Genomic DNA, 19,434 nt, shown 5'->3' with positions numbered 1-19,434 from the left:
ACTTGTGACCTAATCAAGATTTTAACCCTGGTCTCCAGAGCTGAAGCCCTAGTGCAACACCTGCATACAGCTCTGTCCATGCATAGCATGCAATTTGTTAGTTTGTTAAGATTATCTTGAGCGATGGGCAAATTTGTGCTCTTGAAAGTTCAACTCAAAGCCAAATGCTATTGTGCAGATGTTCTGCTTAGAAAAGGCAGTGAAAAAAGGAGCAGAAAAGGGGGAAAGAATAACTATAAAGATGCTACCTCGGATACCCTGGGTAGCACAGGCTTCCCTTTAGCCAAAAAAAGCATAGGTGTTTTTGTGTTTAATTAACCATGAAAAATGAAGATTAGAATGTGACTGGACTGCACATCCACATGGGGGACTGTGAGGAGGTATGAACAATCACACCTGTGTGAGAGCTACCTTAACATTGGAGTCTGGGGCACAGAGTTAAGAAAGTGCATAGCTCTCCCCTGAAGCAGGTGAGTGAGGAGGGATGAGGAATTAGTGGACACTTGGCTCCAACCCCCCATCATATCAGCCAATACACGAGGTGCCATTATCAGAATAAGACAGAAGTAAATTACTATTCCCTGGGGCAAGGAGAAAGCCAGGGGGGAAATTGTGCCTCAGAGGGCTGTCTCTGAAACACAATGCCTGCTGAGGCTATTCTTGAGTCACTGCAATTTATTCACAGTCCCTTGCTAAGGTCCAAATCTAACCCTAATTGTTTACATTACAGGTGAAATATGGGTTGAGGACGTGGAACTAATTTTGTGAACCCAGAGAATAATTTGAGAAGTTTGAAAAACCTCAAACTCAAGTACATTTACTCATATATAATTATCTGTAATGAAAATGTCTTCAAGGACAATAAAACTGCTAATTTTACAGTGCAGTATTGCTGTACTTTAACAGAAACATTCACACAGATAACAGAGAGAGAGAGAGAGAGAGAGAGAGAGGTAACCTGCAGTCCACGTAATCAGTGAGTTACTGGTATGTGCCAGTTTTGGATTCAGTTACCGTCAACTCGCCCCTCCAACCTTGTAACTCGCTATTTATTTCTTATTAGGATTGAATCCAGGAAAGAGCCAGTTGCTGCTTCTACTACTACTGAATACTCTGGTATGGAGTTGCTGTGGTGTGTCACTTGAAATCAGTATGACAGAACAGTAGTTGGAGAGGGGGAAAAAAACACCAGGGATGGTTAGACTTTTAGGATTCTTTCCTGCAATATTAGAGATGGAACAGAGTCAAAATTTGCACCAGTCCATGAGGAAGATTTGAGAATATATAGGGGCAATCCAACTTGCTTGGTATCAAAAAAGCTTGGTTACACAGGCAGTTTGCTTGAATGACTTTTGGGGCGTGCCTTCTACACTAATGCCATAGCAAGGAGCCGGGAAAGCAGAAAACTGAAGGGAAAAGGAGATACAAGTGGACTAGTGTGGTGGAAACAGATGCTGCATTGTTTTATGACCGTATTGTCTGACAGGAAGACCGTCTCCCCGAAAACACAGGCAGATGGGGACGAATTATATCCTGCTAGCTCACTTCCCCCAAAACTGGCTTGCTTGCTGATATGGTACCTTTCTCCAGAACTGAGTGAGAAAATGCTGTGAATGGAATCAGACAGTGCAGACAGGAGCATCATGTTCACAGCTGCCAGCAAGTTGTGCACAGTTGTTGGGTTTTTTTATTTTTTATTCTTGTTATCTTAAAAGAAATCCTAGATAGCAGATCAAGTTGGCAACTAGTTACTACGTGCCCATGAAGGAGAGTAAGGGTATGGGGAGGGGATAAGAACCCACTTATTCTCCCACATGGGCTACATGGAGTTGCGGTCTCGCTTACAGTCCCTTCACCCAGAATGGATGGGCAGAGAGTAGGTGGGGAAGGATGAGAAATAAGGAGAGTTTTGGCTCCACCCCTCAGCACACTGTCCAACACAGCTGAGCTAGCGTGGAGGGCTGGGGGAGGGGAGGTTGCAATATTCTGGCCCAGCAATGGGGTGGGGGAACAGGGAGGAACTGTGACTTAGATGGTTGTCTGTGAGGCACAAGGCTTGTGGGGTTATGGGTTGGAGGCAGCATCTGCCCTCACTCAGGGACACATCAACACACACAATCTGGCCCTGTATGTGTTGGCTGTACTGCCATTTTCACAGCATTATAAACAGCTGCAGAGAGGGCAAGCTGAAAAGTTAAGGGGGTTATTGGTGCAGGAAAAGAATGAGAGCAAGTGCCCCACTTCGTGGCGTAGCACACTCAGCCCCCTTGGCTGAAGGGGGCTTGCTTCTGCTGGCCCATCTCTTAATCCTGACAACACTGCAGAGAGGTGGGTAAGTGTTGTTACACCATTTTACAAACTGGGGAAGAGAGGCTACGTGGCTGAGCTTGTGACTACTCACCAAAGGCCCAATCTGGCTTCCACTGAAGTCAGTGAGTGTTCTGCTTCAGTGAGAGCAGTAATGGTCAATTCCGCAGCCAAGATTAGCGCTCGAGAAATTCCTGGCTACACCCAGCCTCTCACTGAACCCATGGCTTCTCTCTTTCTCTCACTTTCAAATTAAGGAAGAAAATGAGAGCTGAACAAATGATTCGCAGCCAATAATTTTCTCAGTGGAATAAGCCTCATTTTCTTCTTGCAAACATCTGAGAGCAAATCATGATTTCCACAGTGGAGGAGCTGATTCCTTGTCTGCTTGCACACACCGCTCAGCTTTAGCGGAAGCGTCAACTCTAGCATTGTTCACCAGCAACTGTGCTTATGTGACGTTGAGAACTGGTAGTACAGTGAAGAAGCTGCATTGTCAATGAAGAGTTGTGACAAGCTCCTCTCTCATCCACAGATTTTGTGGCCTCAGACAATAGGGAACACTAAGGAAAGCGGTACATAATGGCCATTTCCCACCTGTATCCCGTTTCTCATGTGGCCCAGCCTGTTAGCCAGTGCCTAATTTGAAATGAAAGAAGTGCTGGGGCTCAAGCAATTTTTTTACTTTCATAACTGATACAAGCCTAGAGGTGCCAGGGCAATGAACTACCAAGCCTAGAGGTGCCAAGGCTCAGCCCTGGCACAAATTAAGCACTGCTGTTAGCAATAGTTATTCCACAGCAATGAGAATACTCTCAACCCACTCTGGCCACTTCGGCTAGCTTCATACAGTTTTCTTAAGGAACTTCAAGTGGAGGATCTGCTTACTGCCCTCAGAGGAAGCAGCAAATAGTGATATAATAGAATTCCACATATGATATGCTGGATTAACTCTATGAGCAGCATGTAGCCACATGCTAGTCCTACCTGCAATGCTCCATTCATTCCTAGAAAGACAGCAGCTTGAACTTGACAGGGGCAGAGTGGCTGCTTATTTGCCTCTTGTTTGAGCTTCCTTCACACACAGGAACTCACATTCATTTAGCGGTAAGGAAGGAGTTGGGCAGAGAGGGGGCAGTTCAGGGCAAAACTGTTCAGAAAAATATATGTCCTCTAAAGGTATTTCTTATTGGTTGTGTGATGGGGTGTTCACCCCATACCAGTCCTGAAGAGGTTCAGGTCACAGGGTAGGCAAATTAACCATATAGGCGCACCATCTGAAAAGACAGCCTTTGCTCACCCAACTGGCAGAGCAATGTAAGAGCCTGCAAGGCTTTATAAAGGAGCAATTGCACACGAAGGAGCAGCTGCTCCTAAGTATGGTGAGTCCTGTGACAGGGAACCAGTCACCAGCCACAGGGAACACATAAGACAGGCCCTGTGGATGATCCACATGCATTCATAGGCAGCTTTTGAGAGGGTAGCTGTGGGTGCGGGCTGGGACAAGGAGACCTGGGCCCAATGTCTAGTCCCCTATTTGACTGGGAAGGCACCGGTGGCCTATGTGGCTTTAACAAATGTGCAAGTGAGAGAGTGAGTTGGTAAAGGTGGCCATCTTGGATGGGGTAGGCCAACCCACTGAAGAATAGATGGATGTGGGAGTCCAACCCTGGGCTTTTGCCCAGAGACTGCGGGACTGGACCACCCATTGGCTGAGGGAGATTGTGGACACTCTGATCCTTGAACAGTTTCTACAGAGCCTCCCCAAGAACACGCAAGTAAGGGTCAGATGACCTCAGCCTGCCACACTGGACATGGCTGTTAAACTGACAGAAGAATGCATAGAGGTGGACCTCCCCAGGAAAGATGGCTCACCCTCTATAGGGGGTCAAACCAGGATAGTAGAGAGATTGCATCAACTTGTGACATTGGGCACAGATTGGAGCCCGTTGCAATTTGAGATGCGGTCTGGTACCAGGGGGCCCAAGCAGTGGAAAATGTAACCCAAGCTGGAGGAAATAAAAGCTATGGGGGGGGGGAATACTGAAACTGGAAGGATATGGATTGGTAAACACTGTACCTAGGATAAGAAGCCATCAGGAAGGGAAAGAAAGTGGAGTCTCCTGAGAAACAGGGGAAGGATAAGAAAAATGTGGAAATAGAGGCAGAAGAAACAAATACCTCAAGCCTGGCAGCCAGGGTCGAGAAGTCATCAGGTCCTCCCCCCTGCCACACACACACCAGAAGGAAAGAGACAAGACATAAATTGGAGGGTTGGGAGAAACAGGGATCCTGAGCAACCAGGTGGAGGAAGGTAGGCTCTATGCCCCAAAGTAAAGAGGTTGAGAATAGAGAATAGAGAGGCTGATCCCATAGTTTGCCCAATGATCCGAGGACCTATGGGCAGAAGCAGAATTGTGCGGGTGACCTCTGCCCATCAAATAAAATTTCTGTTCGTGAAGAATGGGTGGATTCCACAAAGGGACCCCAGATGACCATCCTGGGAGTGAGTAGAGACGCCGGCAGAGTAACACCTCAGGCAAGGGAGAAAGACCTGAGGAAAGAAAAAGACAGCGCCAGCAGGCAAGAAGGGAAGAGCAGTGACAGAGAGTTGAGAACTAACAACTAAGTCGCTTGAACACCAATTAATTCCCCTCAGGCTGGACCTGACCAGGCCTAATTAGTGGATTAGAATGGACTGGGAGAGCACTAGTGAGCAAATTGCCCCATTAACGAAGGAGGTATAAGAAGGCTCAGTAAGGAAGCACAAAGAAGAGAGGCAAGCTAGTAGAACCAGAGCTAGGAAGGATCTCTGGGGTAGAGAGAGATCTTTTCCCTCTCCCTTGGCAGAGAAGTGAGGAAAAATTGAAACTGTAAATGCCTATGGTGTATGAATCAGTAAGGTGGTGGCATGTTTAACAATTGAAGGTCTCTGAGTCTGTGTACACAGAGCAGAAGATAGAAGAGGGACATTGCCCTGTCACAGCTTGTACAAAAAATGGAAAAATAAGGATTAGTTTTGCCGCAAACTATGTCCTGATGCTTTCAGCCAATACTGCTGATGTTTTCAAAACTAAAAATAATCCACTTTTGAGGTTTTATTCCATGGCTGCTTTGTGATTTCCCCTGAATATTCCCATGACTCATTCACAGCCCTTGGCATTAGGAGTGCACAAAATCACTGTTTCAGGGGGGTCTCTTTTTAGAGTTTACATCCATACCTCTCCATGACTTGGCTGAAACAGGATAGCCTTTGAGGACTGATCCACCTGAATGCCATGACACAAACTGAGAGATGTACTTTCCAGAGACACCCCTTGGAAAGCAAAATTCAAACTATCTTGTTGCAGAGTCCTCTACCCCAGCAGTAATTTAACAAGTCTTTGAAATGTGTTTTCTTGCCACCAAAATTAGCAATATCTATTATGAATTGGCTCACAGCAGACTGAAACTAGGGGCAGGGGTGGAGCAGCAAACCGTGTAAAAACAAAGGATCTCTTATTAGATTTAATAATGCAATTTGAGCTTCCAACTCCATGTCATAGATCCGATCTGCATTATTCTATAGTTTTATTGAAATGACCAAATCTAATTTTGGGCTGAAGACATGAAATGAGTGTATCTAAATGAAGCTGCAGTGAGTGCTAAATATTATCTTTCAGTTTCATTGAGGTTCCTTTATAATCAGAGCTGTGCTTAGTGGATAAACAGTTAGAGCCATTGAGAGCGACATGTTGCCCCATGGCTGAGGAGTCTCAAGAGCTCTTTGTGCAGCGGGCCTCTCTCTGCTGGCCTCATTGGAGAAGGAAGACTTGAAGGGTGAATTATGGCCCTGCCTCTTCCCTGACCCTTTTGGATTAATTTACACCCCCAAGGATGCGTGGGGGAAGCAGTCCTTCCAGTTCCCCAAATGCAGGAGCTGTGCTCGTCCCATGTCCTTGTGTGGTGTGGAAGGATCCTGGCTGTCTGCCCCCTGCATGCCCATGCAAGGACAGGTACAGGCAATCTACCCCTGAACTGTTACTTGGTTACCTAATCCCAGCAGTCAGTGTAGTGAACCATACTCAAGCTCCGTCAAGATCACAACTGGAATAAGTTTCAGCCTTTACATTTTCCACAACAAATGAACTCAGCACGGGATAGTAGAGCAGCTGTGCTAATTTTTACTGTGTGAAAAAATACATTTGCCATGATTTGATGGTTTAAAGCTTTATTTATAAACTGGCTCAGCCACTGTTGATAATGGTACATTTCGTAACACAGTGAAAAATTCCATCTCAGGCTTTAAATTATTTCCACTCGTTTGACACATCACTGGTGAACAGCTGGCTCTCTCAAAACCAGTATCTACAGGCAGATTGTTACAATGAAGACAAAACTCTACCCATAAAAAAGGATAAGGCTGTGAAGTGAAGCAAACCAACAGAACCTGGATGTGGAAAAATTGGAAAGCATCCAGCAGAGGGCAACAGAAATGATTAGGAGACTGGAACACATGACTTATGAGAAGAGACTGAGGGAAATAGGATTGTTTAGAAGAATGAGGGGGGATTGATAGCTGCTTTCAACTACCTGAAAGGGGGTTCCAAAGAGGATGGATCTAGACTGTTCTCAGTGGTAGCAGAGGACAGAACAAGGAGTAATGGTCTCAAGTTGCAGTAGGGGAGTTTTACGTCGGATATTAGGAAAAACTTTTTCACTAGGAGGGTGGTGAAGTGCTGGAATGTGTTACCTAGGGAGGTGGTGGAATCTCCTTCTTTTGAGGTTTTTAAGGTCAGGCTTGATAAAGCCCTGGCTGGGAAGATTTAGTTGGGGATTGGTCCTGCTTTGAGCAGGGGGTTGGACTAGATGACCTCCTGAGGTCCCTTCCAACCCTAATATTCTATGATTCTATGAACCCAGGAAACTGAAAGCTGAGGCTGATGCTCTGTTCATTTCCCTCACTGTTATATTTAAAAAAAAAATTAGACGCAAAAAGTTTTGGTTAACTTTTTAATTAAAAAGTTACTCTTTGGATTATCTTTGCACTCCATAGTGGCATTTCCTGCTTAACTGAAATCAGGAAGTACCCAATTGGAAATCTCACAAGAAAACCAGTTAGTTCTTTAGGGCTGTCAAGATTCCTTCCCCACTCTGAACTCTAGGGTACAGATGTGGGGACCTGCATGAAAAACCCCCTAAGCTTATTTTTACCAGCTTAGGTTAAAACTTCCCCAAGGTACAAACTATTTTACCTTTTGCCCTTGGACTTTATTGCTGCCACCATCAAGCATCTAACAAATATAGAACAGGGAAAAAGCCCATTTGGAAACGTCTTTCCCCCCAAAATCCTCCCAAACCCTACACCCCCTTTCCTGGGGAAGGCTTGATAAAAATCCTCACCAACTTGCATAGGCGAACAAAGACCCAAACCCTTGGATCTTAAGAACAATGAAGAAGCAATCAGGTTCTTAAAAGAAGAATTTTAATTGAAGAAAAGTAAAAGAATCACCTCTGTAAAATCAGGATGGTAAATACCTTACAGGGTAATCAGATTCAAAACATAGAGCATCCCTCTAGGCAAAATCTTAAGTTACAAAAAGACACAAAAACAGGAATATACATTGCATTCAGCACCGCTTATTTTATCAGCCATTTAAACAAAACAGAATCTAATGCATATCTAGCTAGATTACTTACTAAGTTCTAAGACTCCATTCCTTTTCTGTTCCCAGCGAAAGCATCACACAGGCAGAGAGAGCCTTTGTTTCTCTCCCCCTCCAGCTTTGAAAGTATCTTGTCTCCTCATTGGTCATTTTGGTCAGGTGCCAGCGAGGTTATCCTGGCTTCTTAACACTTTACAGGTGAAAGGGTTTTTCCTGTGGCCAGGAGGGATTTAAAGGTGTTTACCCTTCCCTTTATATTTGTGACAAGGGCTTTCTAGCCAAATTCCTAGATCAAAGGGGCTGGGATAACTTCAGATAAGTACTTAGACTTTATTAAGTTTTGCCAAACCAAATCATGACATTGCCTGGCGGAGGGGCTGATTTATGGGGGAATTATAGCATGATTAAGCAATGACTAAAGGGAGCATAATTGTTTACAAATACTGAAGAGGGTAAACACCAAAGGAGAGATTTTCCCTAGTCCTTGAGTAGGAAAGTGGACACAAAGGAATCCTCTACTTTCCTCTGCAATTCCCATGGAAAGGCAATGGACAGTTGCAGTTCCAGTGCTCAATAAGCATGATCCAGAATCCACTGAGGTCAAGTTGGAGTTTTCCATGACTTAATAGGCATTGGATTATATCCAGTAAGCCCAGAGATTGCTCTCCTCATATATCCTTAAAAACAAGTGTGTGGAGATAAGAAGGGGGCCATGGCTCCATCCCCCTCATTGCACCAGCTTGTAGAGCTAGATATGCTTATTGCAGTATAGGCTGCGTACTTCTCCTGCATGCTGGGATCTCCGAGAGGGATTGTGCTCCTTGAGATTCCTATGCACTTGAAAGCCAAGGCAGGTTGGTTTAGGTAAATCAGAAGTAGATACCCCATACGGTAAGGTGTAGGATGAGGACGCTCCTGATTAAATTCATCCTCCTCATTTAAATTACCAAATTCCAGTCAGCCAAACCACCTTCTCTCCCTCCACTATCCATGAGGCAGCAGTGTCAGCTTCTGAGGCAACTACAAAGGAGAAGGAGTAAATGCCACTGAGTGAAGACTGGTAAATTTAAATTTTCAAAAATAGCCAAGTGTTTATTTGTATTACTGCATGTTCATATGTGAGAAAATGGCTTTTTTAAATACTGCATATTGTGCAGGGAGCAAATTCTTTGGTTGGGAAACAGGTTTTGGGAATGTCTACACTGAAATCAAAGGTGTGATTTGCAGCTCAGGTAGGCATAACTGAGCTAGCCGTAATCTAGCTAGTATGGCTAAAAATAGCAATGAAAACAGCTACACAAGCCCAACAAGGCCCTCTGTGGTAAACAAATAATTCCATTAATCATTTTGACTGTTTTCAGTAACAATTTTGGGGGGGCAATTATGTAAAAAATTCCTCAACATTTTTTGACAGTTGTTGGGAAACTAATTTTTCTCTCAGCACTAGTTCTGAGAGACATGTTAGCATCCCAAATCCAAAAAGTTAAATAGAAAACTAAATAAAACACTGAATATAATTTTAAAGCACGTGTGTGGAAAGTCTTGAATTAATTAATGTGAGATAACATAACAATATATATTTGCTTGTGTAAGTGAAAGGATAATTTAATATGCACTAGTCAGATACAGCAGTGATGCACAATTACAGCTGCTTGGGAGCCAGTAGTAGGATTTCGGGAATGATCTGGGGTTCTTATGTGGATCTCATGGAAGCATTATGTCTGATCTGGAAGGACAAAGCCTCTTTTTCTCTCTCCTTAGAGCCATCTTCTGCTATTCGCACATGAAAAAGGGAGGTCTTAGTGGAAGAGAATTGTGGTTTTGATGAATACAGGAGTGTTCCATGTGTTCCTTCCTTAGTGGCAGTAAGGCTAGGAGGATGTTGATACTGTTTGCTTTCAAAGGATCCCACTGATAGGTGTCAGTGGGAACAGTGTGCATGCAAAAGAAGAATTTGTACCAATGTGGGAGTATTCAGTGTAAATATCATGGGCTAATGGGAAAGGTCTCTTCATCCATGTTCTTGACATGAATTTGGAACCTTTCAAAGTAAAGATGCCACCTAAGTATTTAGCCCATTTTTAGACAAGATCCAGTGCAGAGGACACTTTGGGAGTTTTACTCACTTCCAGGTAGATCTCCACCAAAGATAAAACTGCTCATTCCTTACTTTGGATTACTGAGGTTTTATGTATTAATTACTTGGAATGCGTTAAAAAATACAGGCCAGATTCTCTCTTGCACCAAGATATGCTTGATATAAGAAGGAATAAGGCTATTAAGGATCTGGTTATGGCTTCCTGATTCTTAAGTTGCCACAGCTCCAACATCAGCTAGAGCAGCCTATGGGCTGCTCGAACTTATGAAAGCTGGCCATAGTCCCTGAATGACCTCTCTGGCAACTGTAAATTGCCATAGAGAAGCACACCTTAATTTCACCCCCTTGTGGCCCCTTCTTGGATCTGATAAATTCTTCCCCCTTCCCCCCTTCCCTCTGAACATACCTCTCACATTTTGTTTTTCTTGTTTTGGTTTTGCTAATATGATGTGAACTATATGAATTAAGAATTATTGTGCATTACTACTTTATTTTAAATCCTTCTTTTTTCTTGACCAGGCATACCCTTGCACTAATGATAAAGAATGTGAAGTTGGGAGATACTGCCATAGTCCTCATCAAGCTACTTCTGCCTGCATGATCTGCAGAAGGAAAAAGAAGCGTTGCCACAGAGATGGCATGTGCTGCCCTGGGAACCGCTGTAACAATGGTACTTAAGCAACTCTTCTTGTTTTCCTTTTATATATGACAGTGACTGGTTTAATGGCATATATTGAGAATATATGTAAGCAGAGGACATGTGTAGTAGTATTTCTGTTTGGGTTACCACAATTCCTTCTTCAGAGGAAACATCTCAAAAAACTTATAGCACAGGGATTGTATAAGTATGTCATATTCTTTCTTCCTTATGATTAGAAGAGATTCTGTGATTTTGCTCTGCTAGTAAGAAACATGATTTTCAAAACTGTGTAGGCAACTGTATGCCTTATTTGTGGGTGCAGTCATTTTGATTGCATGCTCAACCTGTATTTGCATGTGGCAATAGGAAGTTCGATGCATAACTAACCATTTAGAGTGTAGTCATGCAGTGACTGGTCAGATTCGTGACTCTTGTGTTAATGCAGTGCAGTTGTGTTTCACACTAATACAATGTCAAACACACCAGGGGAATGTTTACTGTTTTTTTAAATCCCCCTTTTCATTGAATTTTCTGCAACATCATAGTACATTTCTGTTCATTTAAGGTACTGTGAACCACCTCTCTGACCCCACCCCATTCTTTTAGGTGTTTAGGTTTTTTTTAACAAAACCTGTATTTCATGATTAAACTATGGGTGGCTGACAGATTACTTAAAATATGGATTAATTCACTGATTCAATAGCAAATTGGACAACCATTCTTTTTCAATAAATGTAAAGAACCAAATTCATCCTGGTCTTACTCCACTAAAATGACGCCTTGGAAGTTATAACTTATTCTTGTTATTGTTTATATTGCTGATGCCCCACCTGAGATTGAAGCTCCTGTTATAAGAGGATTTGGAGTCCCTCTCCAAAGTGCCTTGAATCCAAATAAACAAGACAGACATATGGTGGGAGGGGAAATACACAGGCACAGAGAGATGCAGTGATTTGCTCAAGGTCACTAGCAGAGCCGTGAATAGAACCCAGGCCTCCTGAATTTCAGTTCAGTTCCCTATTGACTGGACAACACTGCCTCTCAGCCTCTACCACAACCTTCAAATAGGCCTTCCCATTTCTAACATCTCATTCCCATAGGTATTTGCATACCAGTAACTGAAAGCATCCTTACTCCACACATCCCTGCGCTGGAAGGACCACGCAACAAAAAAAACGGTCTTTATTCTAGCAAGGACTTGGGATGGCAGAATCTAGGGAGACCACAGTCCAAGCTGTCACACATAAAAGGTAGGATTGCTTTTGCAATATAGTCCAGTTCATTCACCTCGCTGTAGAAAGACAAGATACAGCAACGCAGACCAGGCTGACTTACAGTAATCTGCTATGAAATGTTGGGAGGTCTGGAATTGTCATCATCTGTATATCTCAGGAATTCACAGACCACAAATCAGTTATACTAATTTGCTTGTATATGTCACTCATAGCCTCTGTGCTTGGAATAGCATTTGTTCCTTTACTGTAAGCCATGTGTCAGATGTGGTGTGAAAGTGTATTTTCCAGTTGTGCAATCTGTGCAGGCCACACCTTACTTATCTTGTAATGGTCATGCAATATGTAACACATGCCTTTGTGACCATGAGACTTCATTAGTTGAACTTCTCCTTATTAGGCCTTACAGTAGATTGTATTGATATCCTCCTTGCATCTAACTCCCACCACGCATTGGTGTTTATGCACTTCAAATACCAGCCGATGAGTATCATATCCTCTGTTTCTTAGTCAGCGTCGAGCCAGACCATTCTGAATCTATACTTTCACTCTGTCTCAGGCACTGAAATATTTTGGTTGCTTTTCTTAGGGCATGAAGGAGACCCCTGCTTACGATCATCAGACTGCATTGAGGGGTACTGCTGTGCTCGCCATTTCTGGACCAAAATTTGCAAACCTGTGTTGCATCAGGGGGAGGTGTGTACAAAACAGCGCAAGAAAGGCTCTCACGGCTTGGAGATTTTCCAGCGATGTGACTGTGCTAAAGGGCTGTCTTGCAAAGTATGGAAAGATGCCACTTATTCTTCTAAATCAAGACTTCATGTATGTCAAAAAATCTGAATGAGGATTGGAAAAATGTTACGAACAGACTGTGAATTTGTGTATTTGCATTGCAGCATGGTCGGAAATGAGGACTGTAAATAAACACAGAATGGTTAAAGTAACGACTGTGGTAGGAATAGAAATCACCCCAAACTGCATTTGTTTTGAACGGGAGGTGAATGCGATGGCGGCGGTAGTTTTTCCATTATGCAACTTCTTTGTGTAAATAATTTTGACAGTTTGTGGAAAATGCTATTATAAAAAAGCACAATGGAAATTATTGACATTTATCAAGCTGCATGGTCCCATGACTTTTCAAGAGTTCAGTGTTAGGCGTGGGATAGGTTTCCACCATGGTAATAGACTGTTAAATAAATTGTATACAGCATATTCCAACACAAAGCAGTGCTTTACAGGAAGACTTTTTCTGTCAACACATTATTGGCTACTAAAATATTAGTGATAAATCGCAGCTGTTAGAAATGGGAATAAAAGTTACTGTGAATGTCCACACACCTTGTTAATCAGGGCTGTCACTTGAAAAAGGAAAGCACTCCTGCAGGGCAAGAGCGCTGGATTTTGCAGGCCCCAGTGGGAGTGGCAAAATCTCACCACATAGTGATTTCAAAACACCAGTGGCAGCTCTTCTGATCAGAGGCATTTAAACAGGGTTTTTTGTTTGAAATATATATATATAATTCTATAAATATTTAAACTGAAATGCCTTAATCGGTTCGTCTTCAGTTACTATAATTAATAGCTTGTATTCGTCTCAGTATACTGCTAGCATACATGGGCTGAGCAGAAAAAGCAAAATATGTGCATGATGCATCCAGAATGATACCCATTCAGTTGCTCATTGAGCTACTAAATATAGTTTTCTTCTCAGAACATGCCTGCATTATAGATAGTTCCATAAAGATGATATTTGGAAAAGTTATGAACATCTGAATATGGAAGGTGATAACAGAAATTGTTTTGCAACCTTAACTATAAGAGATGCTGCATGCATCTGCTACAATTAGATTGCATGCTAATAAATTAAAAGTTTTATACTATAACAGTAACAATAGGCTGTTAGTGTAAATCTGGTTCTTCTATGGTTTGGAGAGGCTAAAATGGATTGGATTCACCTTACACAATCAGCAAAAAAATTAAAAAGTTGACTTTTGCAAGCATCTCATCGCCTCTCCTAAAGAACAGACAGTGACATGTGATGCTATCATCTATGACATGCTGCAAATCATCATGAGATCTGACACAACAGCTCAGACTGAAAAGAGAACAGGTTCTGGTTGAATGCATGCTAACAGTTTGGATATTGTTGTGAACAGTGGATTCACATTGACTACAATGGCTAAAGAAATCTGTTAACATAACTACCCTGTTCGTGAACTGGCTAAAACGAAGGATGTCCACCATCTGACTTCTCTCTTAATGCCTTTGCACCTCCTCTTACTTTGCTCACTTATTTTAAAGAATGTTATCTGTGTAAATGTTAGTAAAGAGACCGGAATTTCTTTAAAAAACATCTGATTATATAATTAACTTACTGAAATATCTGTTTCCACATTTTATAAGACAATGGCTCTCCCCTTTGGTTAATCAGTTCCAAACAGCTTGGGTACAGCAGAGTACTTGACTTTAATTGTGAAGACCAACTTTTGACCCCTCCCCCCCGCCCTTTTTGGCACCTTTCCCCACCCTTGCATTTCTGCACCTGTGCCTTTTGTACAAATAATGGTTCAGATACATGTTCTGACTCAAACTTTCTTACTGGAAATCAGATCTGAACTACACTTCCTGTATCTCTGATAAGAATCTAAATTCCAACGTATATATCGGATTAAAGAGAATGATTTATAGGATAATATTTTTCATATGCAAGCCAGTTTTTATTGTTATAAAGGGAATGGTCTGTAGAAATAGGCTCTCATATTCCTTAAAAAGTGATGATCTGATTCCAATCTCACTGTCACAAGTGCTATATTACTGCAACTCCAGTGACTTCAATGGAGTTTCTTCAGTGCAACTGAGAACAGAAATAAGGTCTGTAAGGTGAATCATTTCAGCAGAACAACTGAAATATAGAGGTCAATTCTGAAACCCGTACACCATAACAGCACATACATATAAGAGCAGTCTCACTCACTTCAGTGTGTCTACTCAATGTGAGTAGGAGGTTGCGGAATTGGCCTCCCCAGTGATTTGCATCTTATGTCCTGACTTCTGCATAACCTCCCCTTCTCGCCACAAAACTTAGTATTTGGAGTAATTTATTTACAGGAAATGTTTAATGAGATGTATTTTCTTATAGAGATATTTCTTACAAAAAGCTTTGTAGCAGAATATATGTGCTGCCTGATGACTTTGTAATTTAGAAAAATAATGTATAATAAGATGAAATATATTAAATGTCCTTTTTCCCAAAAATATTTACCCACATTCCTTGCCTGCTGTTTAAGTGTAGGTCTTTATTGAATGGGGTGGATTGAAAGATATACTTAGTATTGCCAAGACATCATGAGTCAGGCCGCAAAATAAGTAGATTGGCTTAAAAATCATTAGATATTTTTTAAAAATTGGGATTCTTTTGAGTTGCCATCTGGCTTCTGGATTTTTAGGGTGCTTTTGTTTCATATTTTCATATTTTTTACAGCACTGAGAGGGCTAGAAACTTTTTTTAAAAGCTGAGGTTTTCAGGCAGTCTCTTGACTGTAGGGGTTTTTAAAAAAACACAAGAAAAAAAGCCTACCAAATATTATGAAATTTTCCACAAAAATCACAAGAGTTGGCAACACTGTATACTGTACAGGCTGGATGTTGAAGTCAATAGGAGTTTTGCCATTTACTTTAATACATGTGCCTAAAGAACAAAAAAAACATTTATTTTAGCTGCTCATTCAGGAAGCAGAGATACTTTTCAAGTTAATGGTATCTGTTCACTATGATATGGTGGAACCTGTAGTCAATTTCCTCTCAGATATCTGTAGTGTCATTTATGCAACACTGACTTAAATGAGAACTGTGTATATGCAACTGAGAGGAGAATTTTCCCCATTGGTTTTCAAGAATAACTACTTTTAAAATAAAAATACCCCCATCTGCATGCATATAATATCCAGAGTCTAGGAAATCAAATAGAACAGCTGTTCAGATACCCAATGGTAAGAGAACACAGATAGAAAATAGCCAGAGATTGTACTCAAACAATATGGCATATTTATATTAATCACAGCATGTAAGTGCTGGTTAACTGAAATGTAGTCACAAAGATAGGCAACATCTTAGACCAGTCAAATGCTACCATAATGAAACAACAGATATGACAAAATCAAAGACTTCTACTGACAAATTGCTAATAAAGGGTCAAAGTCCGCTCTCAGGCAGAGCTGGTCAAATACTGCAAATGCCATGTCTGTGAACGTTTGTTCCAGTTTTGAACAGCTGATCAGTTCCACTATGTCTGTATCCCTTTTATTTGTTATTTGCAACCATTTGTATGAATGGGTTTTCATTCACATGAATTCTTGGAGAATGGAATGTTCTCTTGTGAACAGTGGTGTACGTACAAAACCAAAAGGATTTGCAATCTATTATTTGCTATTAATTGTCTGGTATATGCCCTTTGTTAAACTCTTATTGAAAAAAGATTCATGGCCTGCTTTTCAAGACTGTGAACATCTGCTGCTCCCCATTACTTAAGTGGGAGTTGGCTTGCTCAATACAAGCCATCAATCATCCAATCAGGGAGCAGAAACACTGGCCACAGAAAACCATCACATACCACAAATAATAAATAGCATATAGCTGAAGTGAACAGCATGCGAAGAGCTCATAGGCTAAAATTTGTTTGTATAGAAACTGTTCAGTCAATATTTTGAATCAGAAATAAATGTTCTGAAATCAAAATTGGGTTGTGAACATTTAGAAAAAGAAGAAGAAGAAAAAAGAACTGACTTTATTGAGTTGCTACCGGAATAAACTGAAGGCTGAATTTGGCTCCACCATGACATTTCAAAAGCCTAACATCATGAAACAAGAGTTGAAGAAACTGTTGCTAAGCAACTGGGGTGTTCTAGTTATTGCCCCCAAATAGCTGCAGAGATGCAATCTCCTTTCAGAAATACTCATTAACTTCTCTAAAATGAATACATTTTTACCACATAATGGCATAACAGCATAGAAACATACATCACATCATATTACATACATAGTATATGAATTGTTGCATCACCCACCTTTGTCCTGAGTGCATTGTATTGCATCCTATGGTATTTATGGATTTTAAACATTTTAAATGACAGCAATTAAAATATTTCTATGCACTTATCCCCATAACTTCTGATATTGCAATATGGAGCACAGACCCTCCAAATGTGGCATCTGACTCCTAAAACATGGGTCAACATTTCACCCTGGTTTCTTATGTCCCTTACCATCCTCTTTCTATCCTGCCTTCCCTGCTCTTCACCTCACCTGCAAAAACTGAAAAATTTTGTTTTTCAGGTTTTCAAGATTTTTTTCTTGAAAACCTAAAAAACCTGTGTGGAAAAAAGTACAGAAAACAGACATTTACCAAGGAAAGTTCTGTTTCAGCAAAAAAAAAAAAAACATTTTCCATCAAATTTTTTCGTTGATTCTTTTTTTTCCACCAGCTCTAGTCAGCAGATGAGGTTGGGAGAAGGGAAAAAATTTTCCTCAACAGTTTTTGCTCTTTTCTGTTGGCCATTGTCACAGTTGCTGAGTAGCAGAATATTTCCTCTCATTCTCCTTGTGCCCTCTCACTGCTCTGCCAGTCGGCTGCTTACCTGCTCAGTGCAGCATAGTAGGAGATGAGAGAGAGGCATAGGGAGTGATTGAAGGGAGGAGGGACAGGACAGAGGTTATCAGGTGCTTGGGGTATGGATTCCTCTGCTGATACTCCCTACGCAAAGGCCTAAGGACAGGGGAGAAAGGGAGCTGCTCTGGTTGCAAAGCCCCAGTCTCACCTCCACCCTCCGGGAATGGGCAGAAGAGAATCTGCTGTGTGAGATCCCTGCAGATTACCCTTAAGGGCTTTCAATACAATACGAATGGAGTGGGATGGAAGTAAAGCCCAGAGAGGGAAACAGCGATTTCCTGGGTGGGAGGCACAAACTAGGAAAAAATCGTTTTAAAAATGTAAAGTCGACATTTCCCCCAGCAGCACCAGGCATGGCTTTCTGGCCTATTCAAACCTCAGTGTTTCTACAGGTCTTGGATGTGTCAAAACTTTTAAGAAAAACACTCCGTTTGGGCCGTTACCATAGACAACAGCCTGTTGGTGACCTGGGATTCCCAGTCCACCTCCTTCTGCTGAAAGGCAGCTGCAAAGGAAGGAAGAGAAGAAAGCAGGAGGTGGCTGCTGCTGCGCTACAGAACTCCATCTGTTCCCTTCGCTATTACTCTCAGCACCACTGCTGTGACTGACCCTGTTGGAGATGAACGTACGGTGGATCTCATTGGAAACTTGTTTATGCTGGCAGTTCTGTGTTATTTTTGGAGCCGCTATTGTTGTTGCACAAGTGTCAATGACTTATTTGCAAATGTCTGGTACAAATAAACTTCTTGTTGTGAACAGTACCAGCTTGCTCTATGACTGTTTAGAAGTTTGGTGCATGATGCATTTCCTAAAGCAGAGGAATGAATCTTTAAGTAGAAATTAACCTTTTGAAATGTACCAAGATCATTTTTAAAGAAAAAGACAATTTAGAAACTTAGATGCTAGCAAAAAATCCCCTACCCCACAATTAACTGTAAAAATACTTTTCAAAATGATAGGCAGATTACAAATGTTAGTCCTGGGCTCCCAGGTACACAAATTCCACATTGTTATTGTCAAAGCAGCTCAAATGGTGATTAACAAACCAAAAATGTTATGAATTTAGGCCCCCCTTTTTTTCTGGTGATCAATTCACAAAGCCTTTCTGAGATTGCATATGTTTTTCATCCATATTTGCTGACTAGTTTGGGCTAGTGATTTTTACACTGTGGATGGTTTGCAAACAGATTGGTAACTGTTCACGACAACTAACCAGAAATCACAAATTGTGAATAGCCTGGTACTGGTTCTGCTCCCTAACTGAGTGACTGACATTTTCACAGGAGAATAACAAATGTAAACAGTCATGAATAACACACTATATACACAACACAAATACATTCATGAATGCCAATGACAGGTCAAATATTTGGAAATAACAACCCCATGAGTGGCAGCAAATTCAGATCAAGCCATCTAGTTGCAAATATGTTTAAACCTATTTTCCTCATTATTTGAGAAGTTCTAGCTATTGTAGTAATATAGTTATATTTAAGATGGAATAAAAAATTCAATGTATGTGCTTTAAAAATGTGTTCAGTCCGTTTGTTGGGGGGAAGATGAAAAGTGGCTGAATTTTAACCTTTCAAATATGGCATGCAGCTAGCCAATTGTCAGGGAGGAAGAGTTGCTTTGCGTGGTCCAATAAACTAGTGGTTTAAGCCATTTAAAAGTTATTATTCTTTGACAGTCAGTGCTGATTACCATTGCTACTGAATATAATGGCCATGCCTTTAAACTGGGTGGGGATGGGTGTTCATACAAAAAGTGATGTAAAGGACAATAAATCCTATGACTTCACTAAAGACAATGAAATTACACTAATTTGTGTGTGTGTAATTCAGTGG

The 19,434-nt window shown here is 41.4% G+C and overlaps 1 protein-coding gene across 3 annotated transcripts in view; it reads left to right on the top strand.

Annotated features, from left to right (window-relative positions):
* Positions 1-19,084, top strand: part of DKK2 (dickkopf Wnt signaling pathway inhibitor 2) — a 192,993-nt gene extending 173,909 nt beyond the window's left edge. For all 3 annotated transcript variants that reach the window (XM_075127565.1, XM_075127564.1, XM_048847805.2), the window contains 3 exons: positions 10,570-10,720; positions 11,791-11,940; positions 12,512-19,084. In XM_075127565.1, coding sequence (XP_074983666.1) covers positions 10,570-10,720; positions 11,791-11,940; positions 12,512-12,762 — 552 coding nt within the window. In that variant the 3' untranslated portion in view covers positions 12,763-19,084. The remainder of the gene's footprint in view (positions 1-10,569; positions 10,721-11,790; positions 11,941-12,511) is intronic.
* The last annotated feature ends 350 nt before the right edge of the window (positions 19,085-19,434 follow it).

This window comes from Caretta caretta, chromosome 4 (genome assembly GCF_965140235.1).
Source record: "Caretta caretta isolate rCarCar2 chromosome 4, rCarCar1.hap1, whole genome shotgun sequence".
In the NCBI taxonomy this organism is placed as follows: domain Eukaryota; kingdom Metazoa; phylum Chordata; order Testudines; family Cheloniidae; genus Caretta; species Caretta caretta.
The sequence above is the reverse complement of the archived record's forward strand: the minus strand, read 5'-3'. Positions and strand labels throughout refer to the sequence as shown.